This window comes from Lutjanus erythropterus, chromosome 12 (assembly GCF_056507025.1).
Source record: "Lutjanus erythropterus isolate fLutEry1 chromosome 12, fLutEry1.hap2, whole genome shotgun sequence".
Classification (NCBI taxonomy): domain Eukaryota; kingdom Metazoa; phylum Chordata; class Actinopteri; order Lutjaniformes; family Lutjanidae; genus Lutjanus; species Lutjanus erythropterus.
Window position 1 is genome coordinate 4,181,912 of NC_139328.1, and position 18,126 is coordinate 4,200,037.

An 18,126-nucleotide genomic window follows, 5' to 3' on the forward strand; every position below is an offset into this window, starting at 1 on the left:
TTTCCTCTTTAACTGTCGCTGCTCTTGAACGCCTCTGTCGTCTCTGCCTCTCTTCTCCTGCCATGCTGAACATATGAAAACATATGAAAACATATGAACATATAAAAACTAAAATTTACATCTAAACATAAATGTCTTTTTTTAAACTCACTTCCCTAAAGACTAAATGTGGAAAAAATTAAAATCACATGTTTTGAGTCACTAACTGTTAAAAAAAAAGACTTTTATGTTCCTGTGACAGTTTATATTTTTGCTATTGAATAAATACGTCATAATCCCATATTGTCTTTGTGTGTTTTTTTCCCCACTTGTATGGGGATTTATGGGATGAAGCAGTGTTTCATTTAGGAAATATGAGGCACAGGATTAAAAAAAAGTAAAGAAGAAAGAAGTTATTCTGCAAATATTTGCTGGCAGCGATGTTGTGGATAAAGAGAGACTTAGTATCCTTTCATTATTGGAAAGCAGAACAATCAGGAACCTTAACCCTCTGTTTGCAGAGACACTTGTATTAACTTTTCTTGGACCTGCTCTGAAAAAGAAAGTGAAACGGTGGAAAAAAGAAACAGGCAGTCATAATGAAGTGTAACAGTAGCTGATACGTTGTGATTGATAATCTGTTTATGAGGTCATCACACGTTCAGAATATCCTGGAAAGCGATGAACATGAAGGAGTTGAAGACAGTGAAGAGAGATGTGTTACTGAAAAGAGCCTGAGTAACATTTCAGTAATGCATCCATGATGGAGCAGAACTTGTACGTTCAAAGAGAGCGAACACATGTACCGCATCTGATTATGTCAGACTTAAGTGCTTAAATCAGAAACAGCCGTGCATGTTGGGAGGAAGGCGTCAGGACAGCTCGGAGATTACATTATAAATGGAATAAATGCTATCTGCTTCCTCTATAAACCGCCAGATCAGCCTGCTGCTGTCTGAGTTAACACAGATTCATTCTCACAATCTACAACAGTGCACTCAGATCTCCACCAGGCAACACGTGGTGAAGCACCTACTGCAATGCCACAGCTGTCAGATGCAAAGATTTTTTTTTTGTATAGTACAGTATAGTGTTAGTATATAGTTTTCTTATCACCATATTATTTTATTTAGAACAAGCAAGCAACCAGGCAGCTTTACAGCAAAGTTACTGATATAGAAATCCACATTTTGGAGAAACTCGAGAACAAGAACTAAAATTCTGAATAACTGACACTTGAAAAAGTGGCCTGACTACAGTTAAATGTCTGCTATGGTGACTAACATCATCATCACTCACTAATTAATACTAACTGACCCTTCCTTAGTCCCGCCCCTTTTTGCTCTGTGCTCCAATAACAGATGGGCAAGCTTCCTACACAGCGGGGCCTCAGTTAAGTTTCTCCTTTCCTGTTTCCTTAAGCTCTGACTAGCTAGCTAATGACTGATGCTGCTTCAGACTTGATTTTAAGATCTTTTTATTTGTTTATAAAGCTCTTAGTCCTGACTATTTATCAGATTTGCTTTTATCCAAAGAACCCTCTAGAACCCTCAGGTCTTCTGGTCGTGGCCTTTTAATTATCCCCAAAGTTAGAACAAAAACCCACGATGAGGCGTCCTTTTATTACTGTGGTCCACAGCCTGCCTGAAGACCCAGGGGCCTCAGAGAGTGTTCATATTTTTAAATGCAAACTCAAGACCTACCTTTTAGCCTGATATTTACTCGGATTTAATCTATTTATTATTGTGTATTTATCTATTTATTTATTTTTATGTATTTGTTTTTCTAGCTGGCATATTAATTTAGTTTATCCAATGATTATTGTTATCATATCTATTTATTCCCTGACTTTGTGTTGTTTTCTGTTTGTATGAAAAGTGCAGAAGATTAGCTAGATAGTGAGCATCACATCACACTTGATAGCTACCAGATGTTACTAGCTAATTAACATTTGGTGTAGATTAGCTTGCTCATGAGCTTTTGTTCAAAATTGCATGGGATTAACATGAAGTGGCCATGTTTGAAAAGATGAGACTCCTTTGAAAATGGTCATACCAGTTCTTTTGATAAATGTAGCCTCATTTTCTGACGCCCTGGCAGCTCAGTTGTGACCATGGGTTTGATTCCAGCCTGTAGCCTTGTGCTGCACATCTTCCCTCTCCTCTCACCCATTTCCTGTCGGTCTAAAACCGTCCTGTCAAATAAAGGCTAAAAAAGCCCCAAAATAATCTTTAAAAAACATTGTTTTGCCTAATTTTATGGCGTTATTTAGCCAACCTCTGAACAAACTGGCATCACCAGTGGAAGCTTCAGGTCTTCTAGTTTCATATCAGATCTTTCATATCTTCACAGCTTTTTAAAACAGAATTACAGCCTGACAGATGTTTCACTCATACACACACACACACACACACACACATACACACACACACACACACACACACACACACACACACACACACACCAACCAAACACATGATCCCCTCCAAAACAGTACTGTGTTAAACAGCAGGATATGGCATTTGAAGTATTACAGTGTCATTTTTTATCATGTCTAACTATTGCATGTATGTGTTTTTACATTATTACCATTATCATATATATTATTATTATTACATTACTACGGTGATGAATACAGACTCAGAAAGATCGAAGCTAAGTGCATTTTTAAAATCAATTAACCCTTATCCCAACTCAACCATGAATTTTGTGATCCGTTGCAGATCTGAAGCCTGCGCCTGGTGCAGATAAAATTGTATAAACTGACATTTATTGGACATTTTCTCCTGTTTGATGTCCAGACAAGGAGCACTAACTTTACTGATTTATATTCTTACACAGACATCTATTGTCCTGGATACAGAATACACACACACACACACACACACACACACACACACACACACACACACACACAAATAAAAATGAGCAGTTAACCTGTATGGTCAGACTACATGAACTTGCGAGCAGGAACTGAGACAGTTAACTGGGTTAACAGTGAACCGGGCAGCTGTGGAATTTCATGGTGTCAAAGAGGAAGGGAAAAATAACAGCATGAATGTTAGTCAGAGAGGGAATAAAGCAGAAGTTACTGGAAAATATACAAAAAGAGACACATTAGGAGTGAGAATCACCGTTTTAACAGCAGCCAGCTTTGTTCAGAGCTCATTCAGCATCATGGCAGAGCTCAGCTTCAACGTGGATCACGGCTACCTGGAGGGTCTGGTTCGAGGACTGAAGGCCGGGATTCTGACCCGCACTGACTACCACAACCTGGCCCAGTGTGACACTCTTGAGGGTAAGAATCTTGTATCACACCGTTGGTTTTTGGAGTGTATCTCACCTGCAGAATCTCCCCTGCAGTGGAGTGATGACAGGGATTATTGTGTCATTTTCCTCACCTGGAGATAAACGGATTTATCTTTCCAAGATCCAGACATTCCTTTCTGAGACAGCGAGGATGAGGACTAATGAGATTTGAGGTTAAAGTGGAGGAATTTTTATACTCCCACCCACCAGTCATGCAAGTTTGTCCACACTATTCTCAAAACAGACAACATTCGTGTTTGTGTGTGTGATCTGTCTGTCTGTGGTGTGTGTGTGTGTGTGTTATTATAATAACTTTATTTATATAGCACCTTTAAAAACTAAGTTTACAAAGTGCTTTGACAAACAAAGCAAAAGAGCTCAAGACCAGGATACCAAGGAGGCAAAATAACAACAGAGGGCCAAACAGGAGAAAGACAAAACGAAAAACAATGTAACACAGTAAAAGAGGTAAGAACAGGAAAACTAGAAAAATGTGACACTAAGAATAAATTAAAATAAAGAGGGGGGAGATTACATGATTACAACATTATTCTGTTGCTCCTCAAAGAACAAGAAAGTATAATTAATTCTGATGTGAGTGTGGATGAATTAGAGTTTCACAGTGAGGACAGTGAGGGTGAGAATGGTATTACCGATATGATATGAAGTTTAAAATCCATTGATATTATTACTATTTTATTTTTAACTCATAAGCAGTGAGTCAAAGATGACAGTAACACAACAGTGTATCAGAAAAAAACAGTACGCACAATGGCACAATGTTTCCTAACAAACAAACCTGTCCTTTTTGTAATAAATTTTACTCAAAATTTAACAACACATCACTTTTATCGGTGTTTACGTCCTCTATTTTATGGCAGAAAAACATTACAGATCTTTTTTTTACCAGCTGGCATCATAATGGGTGATGTAGAGTTAGTCACCGTGAAGAGTTAGTCTATTGTGATTCACCTCTTCCTGTGTTTTTATAAGAGCAACCAACAGGACGAGGCTGTGTGGGAAAAAAACCCCCAAAAACTATGATTTAAGAGCGGAGATTCCAGCGATGGCCTGGACACAAGTTACACTGAGTCAAAGCCAAACCCCTCAGACGATGTCTTCCCTCCCCTCAGACATGAAGCTCCACCTGCAGAGCACAGATTACGGTAACCTGCTGTCCTCGGCTGAAGAGGACCTCACCGTGTCTCTGGTGGACAGCAAACTGAGGGAGAACCTGGTGACCGAATTCAACTGTCTCCGCTCCAACGCCCTGCCTCCACTATCCACCTTCCTCGACTATATAACGTACGCTACGACAAAACACGTGCTAAATTATTATTTACACTAATGTCACAGGATGAGACATCGACTATGTATTCGTTAAGTTACTTATCAACATTTTGTCCTACTTATGAAAGAATGAAAGCCGTGGTTTCTAAATATAAGGCTCAGCTGTACAGGCATGTCATATAAAATGCCTCCTTTATTCTGCCCTCTGTGTTGCCATAGTTACAGCTACATGATCGACAACGTGGTGCTGCTGATCACCGGGGCCCTGAAGCAGAGAGACGTGGAGGAGCTCCTCCCCCGGTGTCACCCACTGGGAGCTTTCGACCAAATGGCAGCGGTGGGCATCGCTCGCACCCCGACTGAGCTCTACTCGGCCATCCTGGTGGACACGCCCCTGGGTAGATTCACCAAATAATCTGTGTTTAATCCCCACAGATGATAAGATTTAGTGAGATCAGATCGGCAGTGGTAGTAGTACGGACATATGGAAACCTATTCTGCTCCGAAAGGTGAAAACAAGACAACTGAAAATAAAAAAATCTCTTATTATTAGTTGACTTACTAAGAAAAAAAAAAAAAAAACTACATTTAAATGATTTTAGAGGTGCAATGTGTAACATTTGGCCAGAATTTAAGTTAACTAATATCAACAGAAGGTGAGGAAGTAGCAGTTCAAACATTATGTCAAAGACGTACAATGGTTTATTAGGGTGATTAGGTTAACAGAAAAAAAATATGGAGCTGCGTGAGGTGTGTAATATTCTTACATTAAGGTTTTAAATTTACAAGAAAAGACTTGGATGTTCTCTGATAGAAAAGCACTGACATAAATAAAAGAAGGGCCACAAGTCTTCACTTCCTCCCACTGAAAACAAAACTGAAGCCAACACATCCTGGATATGAACGCATCCATCTTGCACCGGTGATGTCATCTGGAGCCAGAGTCTGCACGGTAGCAGCCAATGCCGTAGCTGCACTTTCACACAGCCGGCTGATTCAACTGAGAGCAGAGTTCAGCTATTTATCACCGCATGAAGACAAGCTAATTAAAACCAAGAACAGTGAGCACTTGAACAAACATGAGTGTGGTAAAGAACTGCCTAAAATAACAGAAACCATGTCTGGGAGGAAAAAAAAATCTGACGTGTTCTGATGTTTTAGTCTGGCCCGTGTCCGACCTATTAACATTGGGGAAATTTTTTTAAATTTATGACCTGTACTGTAGCCAGCCAGCAGGGGGCGATCAAGATTATTTGGCTTCACTTTTATATTGTCCATTTCTATATATACAGTCTATGGATTAAAGTGGCAAATTTATGAGAACAAAAAAAAAAAAATCATAAAGTTATGAGATAAAAACTCAGATATTGTCTAAGATTAGAGTCATAAAAATGCAATAAAAGAAACTGAGAAATAGGGTGTAAATAACAAATTGGCAAACTGACTCCAGTCTCCCAAGGGAGAATCCTGTGTTTAGTGTGACACACACATGCAAAAAAAAATTTTTTTCATCATGGCGGATGCTTTTTGCACACAGAATAGAAAAGCTAATTTGACTATTTACATCCAGGTGTATATAGCCTAGCATTGCAGAGACAAGTACCCTGGTGTCCATAGCCAACAGTGCTATTTGTTCCCATCCACTTTTGAATCCCAAAAGTTTAAAAAACAAATGCTGAACTCTCGTCTGGCTGATCCGCATGTCCTCAATTTCTTCGTGGGTCGCTGCTACAGACAGTTAAGAGGCAGGAGTGAAATCAAATCTGCTTTTTAATCCCAAAATGAGCCGGCATCAGATCAACTCTGGTGTCTTCCTCCAGAAGCTCCAGTGTGTCACTGACCCTCTCCTGCAGTGTTCTCCAGCTCTGAGCAGCTGTCTGTCTCAGCTCCGCCTGGTCCTCTCAGTCCCTGCGATAGACGTGAATGAACGCAACTGAAGGTGAAGTCAAAAGTAAACAAGTGAGCTGACAAACTCCTGGGCTGAGCATGTTGCTCACTGGATGTCCTCTATTTAAAATTCTCCTCCTGATAATTCCAACGTTTCCTTCACTGATTCAGGGTCTCATAGAAGGAACATGCACACAGCTGCACTAGTAGAACCGCCAATAGGAACGCCTGGTCTGAGATGACCAGTGATTGGTTTAAGTCTACCATCACGGGCCAGATTCCCTAAAGGCTGAAAACAGAGCCAAGAGGAGGTGCATAAGTCTAGCTCTGTTTCAGACCACTTGATTTACAATATGCTGAAAGGTTATTATGACATTATTTCTCAGTGATACCAACCCTAGCAATGTAATTTTGTTGCTTAAACCTAAACCAAACCAAGACTGAAAATAATTGTAAAAACTGCAGGTACCACTGACATGTAATCTCATACTAAACCCCTCTCCATTGCAGGAAAGCCCAGACACTCCACGGCTTCTTGTCAAGAGTGAATTTGTTGTTCTTTAAAATAGGGGAGGTCTGGTGTGAAAAGATACATAGCTGTCCTGTCTCTGTTTGTGTCTGGGTACAAACACTTTAAATCCTCTATATTGCAGTTCTGCCAGATTATAAAGACATGAATAACACTGATGCCGACCATGTTGTTGTCATAGCTCAGTTTTTCCAGGATGCCGTGTCCGAGTGCAACCTGGACGAGATGGAAGCTGAGATCCTCAGGAACAAACTCTATAAGGTGACTACGAGGTGACACAAGACTTGCATAACATAATTCAGCCTGATGCCTGCTGCGACAGAGTATGTCTGTGTGTTCATTCTGGATTTTAGGATTTACTACTTTGTCATGTGGGTTTTTAACAACAACAGATGACGTACAAGTTGTGCAAGAAAGCTTAACTGTACCATCTTTGGTTGAGGCCGGGGTTTGAACCCGTGTCAGATCAGCAGGCACGTCTGATATTTATGTTGTTTTGTTTTTCCACAGGCATATTTAGAGTCTTTCCACTCTTTCTGCAAGAACATCGGTGGCGCCACGAAAGACATAATGTGTCCCATCCTGGAGGTATTGTGACAATTTCCTCTGCACAGGCTGGATTTGTTGAATTTTTACAGATATTTCGCTGAAAGTGTTCTGTCTGTACGGGTGTGTGCTGCAGTTTGAGGCAGACAGGAGGGCCTTCATCATCACAGTGAACTCCTTCGGGACCGATCTCAGCGGCGCAGACAGGAGCGAGCTGTATCCATCTTGTGGCAGACTTTACCCTGAAGGGTTGCGGCTGCTGGCAAAGGCAGAGGACCACGAGCGGGTCAAAGCTGTGGCCGACTGTTACCCAGTGAGTCTGACTTCATCTCTAATGAGAGCTGCTATGGTGTGTTACTGCTGTCAGCTCAGGTCAGACACATGGTTAACTTTAACCTCTGCCTCCCCGCAGGAGTATAAACTCATTTTTGAGGACCCTGAGCCAGGATCCGATTTTAGGACTCTGGAGGACAGATTCTTTGAACGAGAGGTAATGTAATTTTAATTTTCTTTGGGAGGAGGGTAGTGACCCATGATCTGACACAGGCCCCAGATGATTTCCACTGAACCTTTCATACAGTACAAATATTTGGACCAAGCAACAAGTGTGGAAATTCAATTTAAAAGTGCTAACAGTTGGAAAGTAAATATTTTGACAAGTCGAGCAGTGGGTGGATTTTCCACTCCACCACATCTGCAGAGCTGTAGCAGCAAACAGCAGACGCAAGAAATCATCTTGATTTGTTTGTCGTGGGCTGAAGTGAAAAAATCTTCTGTGCACACAAAAGGTTCTTTTCTCTCAAATTTTCAAATCGGTGTTTGTGAGCACGTCTCCTTCGCCAAGATAATCCACCCACCTGACAGGTGTGACGTACAGAGAGGCTGGATAAACAGCACGATTATGACCAGGTGTGTTGTGGACTGGCCAAAATAAAAGGTCACTCTCATGTCAGTCTCTCCAGGAAGTTGACCTTTTGTAACTGAAGGCCACCTCCAGTTATATTATGATATGAAAAACGGTTAACTGAAATAATGCATTTCAATTGAACGTTGTATTTTTCTTATATTTCTGCAAATTCTTGAGCACACTCAGATATAAAAAAGCACCAGTGCCATCAGAGCCCATTAAATGGTGCTCTGAGGGCTGATTGATTATTCTCACTGGAACAAGCCGCCTTTGATTAAAAAAAGAAAAAAGAACTTTTTCTTTTAATGTTGTTGTTGGAAAAAATGTAATTTTAGGCTTCAACAACACAAAAAAGGTCTGTGAAATCCTGGAGGGACTGCAAAATGTGCAGTTTCATCACGATAAAATATATTTATTTAGAGCTGAACTCTATTGCTATTTCACACAGGGCTACAGATACTTTGTTCCCCAGTAGGACAAAGTCATAACCCAACTTGATCTGCCTCTGATTGGTTGGTACTTGTTGCCTTCGATGTTTGGGTTGGTTAGATTTAGGCGTGTGAAATGACTGGCGAGGTTTAGGGTAAGAATATCGAGGTAAGTCAGTCAGAGGCAGAGTAGGGCAGGTCATGACTTTGCCCTCCTGGGAGAAAAATGGTCCACAGTTCAGTGCTAATTAATGTCTTTTTACAAGATAAATGTGCTTTTGTAACATGAATTTGAACAAATTTTTGAAATCATAGATGCTTGTGAACTGAGCACAAACAAAAGTGTGGCAGATATATTTTTGTTAAGTATATGTACCTTCATTGTATGTAACTCTGAGCGGCTTCAACCCTCCTTTATCTCGTCACAGGTGAAGATGAACACACTTGCCTTCCTGCAGCAGTTCCACTTCGGAGTCTTTTACTCCTACATCAAACTGAAGGAGCAGGAGAGTCGCAACATCGTCTGGATCTCTGAGTGTGTCACACAGAGACAGAAGTCCAAGATACACAACTACATACCCATCTTCCCAGGAACAAATTAACACAGCAATAAAGAGAAATACATGCATGTATTTAACATACAGTTGTACAAGAACCCACATCGAGGTAATAAATGTGACTTATCAAAGGCATCTCTTTATGGTCTAAGTTTGGTTGTGAGGATTAGTTACTGTGGTTGCACTAAAGTCAGTCACAAATATTTTCAGTGTTTGTACTACAGACCACAGAAAATACAAAAAAATGAGGCCTTTATCTGCCATAGTTAGTATGTTCACATTACTGGCACAACATCTGCATGTCTAACCAGGACAAAAGTGTACATTACAGGAGGTATAATATTGTGTAACTATACAATGAAGTACAAAATTTATTACAAAATAAAAGTAGAGTAAAGTAATGTAGCACAAACAGTGGTATAAAAGTGTGAATTTGGTTTTAGCAGCTAACAGGGGTCATAGATCACCCATCTTTGCTCTTCATTAGCTCGTCCTTCCTTCATACTTTCACTGAAACAAAAAGAAAAACAAGGAGGTAAAATATAGAAACAATGATAAATTTTAAACATCTGCCTCGTCACAACAACAACAGTATCATAGATCAGACGCACTAAGGCTGGGCTGCACCAACAAGAATTCATTTTAACCCAGAATAAATCATGGCCTTAAAATTTACAACGATAAAGTATAAACCTCACTTTAGGTTTTATTTTAATCCTAGATTAAATTCTTTGCACCAGAACCTTAAACTGCAGTTTAAACTGTAATCAAGTATCAACTTTTAGCTTAATTTTTAAGATGGCTGGCTTTTTGAGAGCAAAATAATTCTCTCCTGAGCCAACCGGTGAAGGCTAACTAGGCTAACTTTTAAGCTAGCTAGCAAACAATGTAAAGTTTTGCTAGCTTTTTAGTTAGCTAGCAATCACTATACCGTTTTACTTTTTGTTTGGCTAGCTAGCAAACAATATAAGTTTTAAAAAACTTTTTAACCAGCTAGCAAACAATATAACCTTTTACTTTTGCTAGCTAGCAAAAAGCAAAACATATGTTTGAATGGTTTAGCTAGCTATCTAGCTAACAATGCAATGTTTTCTTTAGGAATACAGAGGAGGGGAAGTTAAAGTCCCCCTTAAACTGAGCAAGCATGCATGTCCATATTGATTAAACAATTTAACCTCAGTTTAACTCAATAAACTTGAATCTAATAAACTGAAATTAGTTTTAAATTGTGCAGCAAAGCTCTGCTTAATTTTAAAACATGGATTTACTCATTTTAACATTAGATTAAATTAATCTTTGATGATGTAACCCGCTGTTTGAGTCTCATGATGTTTGGTCTAAGTGACTTACAGCACGGGGCAGGGAGCTCCAGAGGTATGTAGTTCTGCTGGCAGAGATGAACAAAAGCAGATGCTAATCTGCAGGGAGCTCTGGAGGAGCTCGACTCACACACCGACAAGAACCGACCGGGATCCACCTGATGACAGAAATATTACTGTAAACATGAAGCTCAGTCAAAACAGGTACATTCATTTTTCTTCAGCAGCCCAGCAGAGTTCAGTTTCCTCCAAGTTACACCTGAAATTTCATGGTCAGTGTTTAACGTTTTGCTTTTCACCAAACTTAAAGGTAGAATTTGTAGGTTTCGCTGTTCATAAATGCACCAGAAAGATTGACTGTTGGGAAAATAAGAGAAGAAGCAGAGAACAGAGTCTCTGCAGATACAGACACCACCACACACTTACAGCCGGTCACAGACGGGGGGGAACAACAACTGAAAAACAAAACAAAATGCTGCAGCAGCACACATTTGGAGTGAGGATGTTAATGATGAATCATTTATTGATTAATTGCAGTTAAGAATTTAACCAATTAAAAATGTATTCATTATATTTTACATTGTTTTGTCTGGCGGAGACATTTGTTGAAAAGGAAAAATAAACTTTGACTTAAAATGAGGAAAAAATGACAAAAAAGCAGCAAAATGGGGAAAAAATGTGCTTTGTATCTTTGAAATTATTAATGATTAATCAGTTGTTACTGTTAACAGACACACAAAATTTGCATCCCTAGTTTGCAGAGGTGATGATGCCATCAACTAAGTAACTAATACTCTGAATAGTTTTTGAAGTAGCTGAACGTAATTACATATTTGCATTATTTCTATTTCTGAGCTATTACAGTTTTGGATTTTTGTGTTGCTTTTTATTTTTATTTCATGTTTAATTTTGGTTTTCAGTTCAGTTTAGTTTCCCGGGTGGGTTTGTTCATTATAGTTTAGTTTTTATTGTTTAAAAATCTTTTGTTTTAGTTCATTTTTTTCTTTTATTTCAGTTTACTAAAATGACTTTTTTTACACCCACACTTAACTTGTAGTTTAGTTTTAGTTAACTATAATAACTTTGCTCTGTCTGACAGAACTAAGAAGTTATATTTGTGTATTTTTTCATAGACCTGTTTTTGCTTCGTCTGTCCTGTGAGTGAAGTTCATAAGTGCATGCGGTCACGTCTGCTCCATGTGTGACCTTTTCTTATCATGTCCGGCTGATGAATTTCTCTTCTTGGTCATTCATCCATGAAAGGTTTGGAGACGTTTGGGCCGGACGGTCGGCGCTGTGCCAGACACGTTTTTCACAGTATCTTATTATCCACATACTGTTAACATTTAACTGAAGCTCCCCAGGACAAAAAAGAAAAGTTTTTTTGCTTACCACCCTGAAACAGGAACTCAGCGGAGAATCCGGGGAGGAGAACAGAAGGTCACAGCTCACGGGGGTTATGGCTGCTTTAGGAGGGCGCTCCGTCACGCCTGGTGGTTTAATACACTTTGGTTTCATCTAAAGACACAAATAAATACTTGATGTCAACAAGTTAAAACCAGCATTAATATGCAGACATTATGGACACACTCACTTGTCCCACCTGCCAACTGCTGATAAAACTGTTCAGATTCTCAGCTTGAGATCCATCAGGTAAAGGTGAATCGTTCCCCGCTTCATTATCGTTGGTCCCTAACAGACCAGCGGACGCGCCTGTGCAGATAAAAACCAGGATAAAAATATCAGCGGTCAAGTTGTTTGTCTCATGTTGCACTAGATTTCAGTTTAGTTTTCCTACCGTGCAACCATCCATCAAGAGCGAAGCTGCACACCTCCAGCAACAGGTCACATGACACTGACGCTCCATTCTGATTGGACACCTGCACGATGTTTGACCCACTTCTGACAACCACTCCGCTGTCACTGTGAAACGTGTGCGTTACAGCGCTGTTGCAGTTGGTCTTCACCTATGACACAAAAATGTTCTTTTATTTTTGCAGACATGTTGAAAGAAGCTGCAGCGTTTGTTTTCTTTTCTGACTAGACTGCTGGAAATCTCAGCAGTCCACTCTCTTAAAGGGACAGTTCAGATTTTTTGAAGTGGGTTTGTATGAAAGCCGCTGAGGCGCTGCTGGTGGAATCACAAGCACTGTGTAGAATGGCCGCGATCAGATCCGGCTGACGTGGTGCAGCCGTAACGCAACGTAACCGCGCCTGGTGGAATACAGCCGTTACACATGTTCTCCTGCTGCTTCTCCAAACTGGGGATGTGTCGACTGCCATCTAATGTAATGATCAGTTTACTTATATAGCACTTTTCAAGTTCAGCACAAAATGATTTTCAGATTAAAAGATTTCCAGAACAAAAAATCAGGAATACAAAAATTTGGGACATCAAAGCACATAACCGAGCAGCCCTGATCCTGAACACGATGCAAGTGGAAAATGAAAGAAATAAGCTCAAATATCAATAACTGAAATTTGATAAAAGAAAATTGAAAGCATGAAAAATTATGTAAAGGAGAAAACCACATACAGTATATGAACAGAAGATTCAAATTTAAGACATGGTTTCATATAAGTCAGGTACACTGTATGATATAGAACGTCAATACAAGAACTTTTAAAAGAATATTTAAAACAGATACAAGTGCAAAGTATGGAAGTGCATAAGAAAATACTAAAAAAGTGACACAACAAACAAGCACAATTTGAATATCTAAGACAATTCCGAACTGTCCCTTTAATTCACGTTTCTGGAGTTGATGAAGGTTCATTAAAAGCCAACCTGTCCATTGTGCTGAATGTTGATGGTGCTGTTGTTCAGCTGTATTAGAAGGAGGTTTTGTGAGTCTGAATTGAGCAGCAGCGTGAATGAAGGGTCGGCTCTGACGTCTTGTGCGAGCAGCAGCGGACAGGAGCGCGGCAGCTCGAACAGGTGACCGTCGAACGTCACCACAAACTGATCTGCCACCAGCAGAGCTTGGTCTTGTGGAGAGAAACACAGCGAGAAAGACATCACTGAAAATTTCAAATTCATGTGCACTTTAAATTCTACCATGGACGAAGACATTGCTGAAGAGCTTCGTCTTACGTCTAAAGGGGCTGTCCATGATCTTCCTTTTGAGGCGGTACAGTTCGGCTATGGGTCTGACAGAGGCGAGGGTCTGCAGGGGCCTCAGGAGCCACTCCTCCAGAAGGATCTCCAGCAGCCCGGCCTCTGCCACCCTGGACCAGGGGAGCGGCGGCAGCGGCACTGACGCGATCACCGAACACTCACTGAAGAAGAAGCAGGAAAATACAAAATATCTGACCGAATCATTTGCTTTCATATTATTTATCAAGACTGATGGAGCACTTCAATGATTATATTCCAAAGTTTACAGTTTTTCTCGCTTGCTTTGGCTCGTTGGTGCTCGTCAAAGAAACAAGTCACTCATCATTTAACGGCAAATAAAACAATGATTCCATGGAAATAATGAATTTAACTAAACTTTTTTATACATACTGTATATAATATTTTTATGATAATGTCTTAGATAAGAAGTCATTTTGAGATACTACATTTGTCACGGTTTTAGGTTTTTTGTTGGTTATTTCCTGTTTTATTTTGTAGTCCTGGTCCTCCCTCATGTGTCACGACTTTACTTCCTGTCTTTGTCCTCTTCCCGCCCTTTTTGATCACCATTTGTTCCATCTGTCTGATTAGTTCACCTGTGTCTGTTTAGTTGTATATTCAGTCCTTGTGTTTCTCTGTTTCTGTGTCAGTTCCTCGTTCTTTTGGATTTTTCCCAGCTTTAGGTTTCTGTGTTTTGGACTGCATCATTTTCCACACAAACCTGTTGCTCATTTACTTTTTTTTTTAAATCACTTTGAATCACTTCTGCTCAGCCTCAGTCTGCATTTTTGCACCTATTATCTTGTTAAGTTGCTCTGCTTAACACACGTAGCAAAGTCATTACTTTAATAAAGTTTCTCATTATAATGACTCACAGGTTCCTCTTTTCCTGTCATCACATTGGTCGAAAATTGGCTTCCACAGAGACAAATAAAAAACTGAACAGCAACACAATAAAAAAACAGATGTTTCTTAATGAGACGAGCACATATAACGTGGATCTCTCTTCAGTGGCATTAGGCTTCATGATCAAACAAAGTTTATATCTCAGCTTCAGCCACAGCAGATCTGAAAGTCTCATTTATTAATGCAAATTGCATTGATGTTTTGGCACAAGTGCACAAAAGGATCTGGCCTACAATTTGCACAATAACCACTTGCATGTGGCTCGATAGTCAGAACTAATGAGTTGATTCTCAGTGAAAATGTCAAACTCTTAAAAACTTCTAAACATTCCTTCATTGTTTGAGTCATCACATGCAAAATGATCCAAACAATTATCAAAAATCTGTCAGACATGCATGTATGTTTCATGAATAACTATGACATGTAAAGTTTGTGCTAAAATTCACAAATGTCCCGTCTGAACTACTGCAGGTTTTTTCATTGTTTCAGGTTTTGTGTTGTTGTTTAAATGGACGTGTCACATCTTCTGTATATGACTTTACATGAAAGATCAGAGATTAATTTTCTTTGATTATCTGTATACATGCAAATGTTCATATCTGCTGTCTGTGCACTGCAGTATTGTATAGTATTGATTTTTCCCAGTAAACTTTTACCTGCTGTTGAAGTCTGATGCTAAAAAGCTCAGTGTGATAAACAGTTCAACAAAACTAATATTCCTGCATCGCACGGTTAGTACTGTCAATAACAACTGTCAATAAAAAAATCAAACAAAATAGGAAACATTTGCTGGGTTGATCAGTACGGCTCACACATTGACAAATCAACTTTGCATTTTGGCGGCATCGGCCATTTTACTGACACACTAACGCGGTTTTGAAACATGAATGACATGTTTCAGGTGAGTTACTGCGTTTTGCAACCCTAACCCTAACCCTGTTACAATCAGCAGAACAAATGTATAAGAGGACGACAGCAGACAGATTTTTTTCCTTCATGTTTTGTACCTGGGGGAGAATTTGTAGACAGATGCCAGTTGTTTCCTGACTCCAGACAGAGCCATTGCCAGCCTCGTCTCCATCCACTGGTACGTGTGCTGTCCTGCCTGATTCACACACAACACCAACCATTAAAGGGACAGTTCAGATTATTTGATGTGGGGTTGTATTAGATTGCATGGGGTTACGTGCATGTTATTATGCTGGTTTTGAGTCATTTTGTCATGTTTGCACAAAAAAATACAAATCTAAGCGTCTCCATCTATAGTCATTTGTAACTTACATGAAGATCATAGTTACATTGCACAAGTTTGTCGTTTTTTTATGTTTTACTGACTAATTATTATGTAGTTTGAGTTGATGTGTCTGCACACATACCAGCATGAGCAGAAACCTGGATAAGGTGTTTGCATGACACTACGACCTTTAAATTGCCAACGAGAAACCAGCAATCTTACCAAAGGTCCGACACTAATCTAAAAACAAAACCAGGGTGCAGATTTCTCACCACATCCAGGGTGACGCTGAGCGTGGCGACACCGGCCTGAGCCAGCGGCCTCAGCTGAGGGTTCCCCAGCAGAGCAGGCAGGACGTCCACCAGCCCGTCGGTCCACAAGAAGACGGCCTCCCTCCACAGCGCCTCCAGCCTCTGGCCCTTCACATCCTGGTACACACCTGCCAGAGTGGCCAGAGGCCCTGAGGATGGAGCACGACACACTGTCAGGGTTTTATTTTTCACTTTGTCCATTTTCAAAGCTGGTTTATGAGAACAGCAGCAGATAAACTTAATTGCTTGCATCAGAGAAAAATGAGTGCCTGGACAATGAAGCAAATGGAGCAGCTGCACCAACACTATTAGATTTGGGAAAGCAAACATGCTTTTGCATCCCCACTTTTTGATCAGGCAGCTTTGTCATTTTTAACATTTTAGCTGCACCAAGGCCAAAAAAACACAGAACTGTTCTGCAATCAGTCATCTGTAAGATGGTCAGAAAACTCAGTCCAAGCTGTCTTTTTTCAGCCTGGACTTTCTGATCAAATCAAACAGCTTTAAGAAGGTAGGTACGCTCGTTTCAGCACCAGACAGACATTCAGAGGAGCAGGTACTTTGGTAACGGGCGGTGAAATAACAGTGTTGAATAAATAATAAATAATAACAGTCTGTGTTTAATTCAGCGTGTATCTCAGCACCAACCAGCATTTATTTTAATGGAAAATCTTCTGCCTCTCATTACCACAGTCTTCTCCCACTAAAATAGCACAGCAGCTAACTAACCGAGGCTGGTAATGACAAAATCCAAAACATGAAGTTTGTACATAAATACAGTTTATCTTTATGGATAATATTGATGCCGAATTGATAAGAAGACGAGATATGAGGCCTTTCTCTTGTGTTTGTTTGAGATCTGAGTTTTAACGGACATGTAAGGAATTGTTAATGTCATATTTCTTAATTTCTTCTTTTTTTATTTTTCGATATGACTACAAAAACATGAGGTAACTGCTTGACTGTTGTTAGTTGGGTTGATTAAAGGAGCAATATGTAAAAACTGTGCTTTCAAAAATGAGTACTGCAGTTGGAGTCATAGACTGTATATTAAAAAGGTTGACATGACACAACCTATTTACTATACAGTTTATGGTTGAAGCAAGGAAGCTCAGGCTGCAGGAGCGCAAGACGAGTGCAACTTTGTAAAACTGATCAGCTGTTTATGAGTGTCAGGAGTCTGTCAATGCAAAGCTCAGCCTGTTATCCTGAAAACAAAACCCCCTGCTCTGAAAATACACACTGTGTTTTTATGTGTTACAGTGCAATATAGATGGAGCTTTACAGGGAAAGATCAGCTTTATGTCCTCATTAAAGGCTGTCTTGCAGCAATTGGCGCTTTCAGCCTTTAATTAAATGATAATGTCCCTGCTATGATCTTTTAACTACAACTAGGCGCCTATGATGAGAAATAAAACAGCCAGAACAGCAGGAGTCAGAGCGTCCTGAAAAATCGTGACGTTTGTTAGAAAAACAAAAAAAGGTTGAAGAAACATGCTTTTCATATGATGACGTAAAGGAAGAGAGGATTCATTTATGATTTAGAGATTAGATTTCTGTCTGTGAGGAAAGACAGAGACTGGCTCTGCTACCCTGCCTCAAGAACCAAAGAGCACGTCTACATGTTTACTATGTTTACAGCAATCAGATTTACTGTGTATACGCAACCACAGCACGCCATTCTGTCATTGTAGGTCACGTGCTTGCAGACATGAGTGTACATTAAACAGAATCTCATCTGCAGACAGTTACTTTTCAAATAAAAGTACGACAATTTCTTTTTTAATCAAATGACAAGTGAAGATG

General features: G+C 39.9%; 2 protein-coding genes across 2 annotated transcripts in view; one reads left to right on the plus strand and one right to left on the minus strand.

Annotated features, from left to right (window-relative positions):
- The first annotated feature begins 3,112 nt into the window (after positions 1 to 3,112).
- LOC146317369 (V-type proton ATPase subunit d 1-like) lies at positions 3,113 to 9,485 on the plus strand. The gene is made up of 8 exons (XM_084732152.1): positions 3,113 to 3,277; positions 4,422 to 4,593; positions 4,798 to 4,976; positions 7,176 to 7,255; positions 7,505 to 7,582; positions 7,677 to 7,853; positions 7,953 to 8,030; positions 9,304 to 9,485. Exons 1-8 carry the CDS (start codon positions 3,157 to 3,159, stop codon positions 9,475 to 9,477), a joined length of 1,059 nt encoding a protein of 352 aa, XP_084588278.1. The 5' UTR covers positions 3,113 to 3,156; the 3' UTR covers positions 9,478 to 9,485.
- The window catches only part of apoltp (apolipoprotein lipid transfer particle homolog), a 47,858-nt gene continuing 39,217 nt past the window's right edge, over positions 9,486 to 18,126 (minus strand). Inside the window, exons 66-74 of the mRNA XM_084732153.1 lie at positions 16,282 to 16,469; positions 15,783 to 15,880; positions 13,846 to 14,030; positions 13,540 to 13,739; positions 12,550 to 12,718; positions 12,355 to 12,464; positions 12,144 to 12,269; positions 10,783 to 10,909; positions 9,486 to 9,942 (exon numbers count right to left, since the gene is read on the minus strand). Coding sequence (XP_084588279.1) covers positions 9,932 to 9,942; positions 10,783 to 10,909; positions 12,144 to 12,269; positions 12,355 to 12,464; positions 12,550 to 12,718; positions 13,540 to 13,739; positions 13,846 to 14,030; positions 15,783 to 15,880; positions 16,282 to 16,469 — 1,214 coding nt within the window. The 3' untranslated portion in view covers positions 9,486 to 9,931. The remainder of the gene's footprint in view (positions 9,943 to 10,782; positions 10,910 to 12,143; positions 12,270 to 12,354; positions 12,465 to 12,549; positions 12,719 to 13,539; positions 13,740 to 13,845; positions 14,031 to 15,782; positions 15,881 to 16,281; positions 16,470 to 18,126) is intronic.

Bases quoted from the DNA above. Each gene is read 5' to 3' on its own strand.
- LOC146317369 (XM_084732152.1), top strand. From the start codon at position 3,157: ATGGCAGAGCTCAGCTTCAACGTGGATCACGGCTACCTGGAGGGTCTG. The intron at 3,278-4,421 runs GTAAGAATCTTG...CCCTCCCCTCAG, and splicing joins CCAGTGTGACACTCTTGAGG to ACATGAAGCTCCACCTGCAG. The intron at 8,031-9,303 runs GTAATGTAATTT...ATCTCGTCACAG, and splicing joins ACAGATTCTTTGAACGAGAG to GTGAAGATGAACACACTTGC.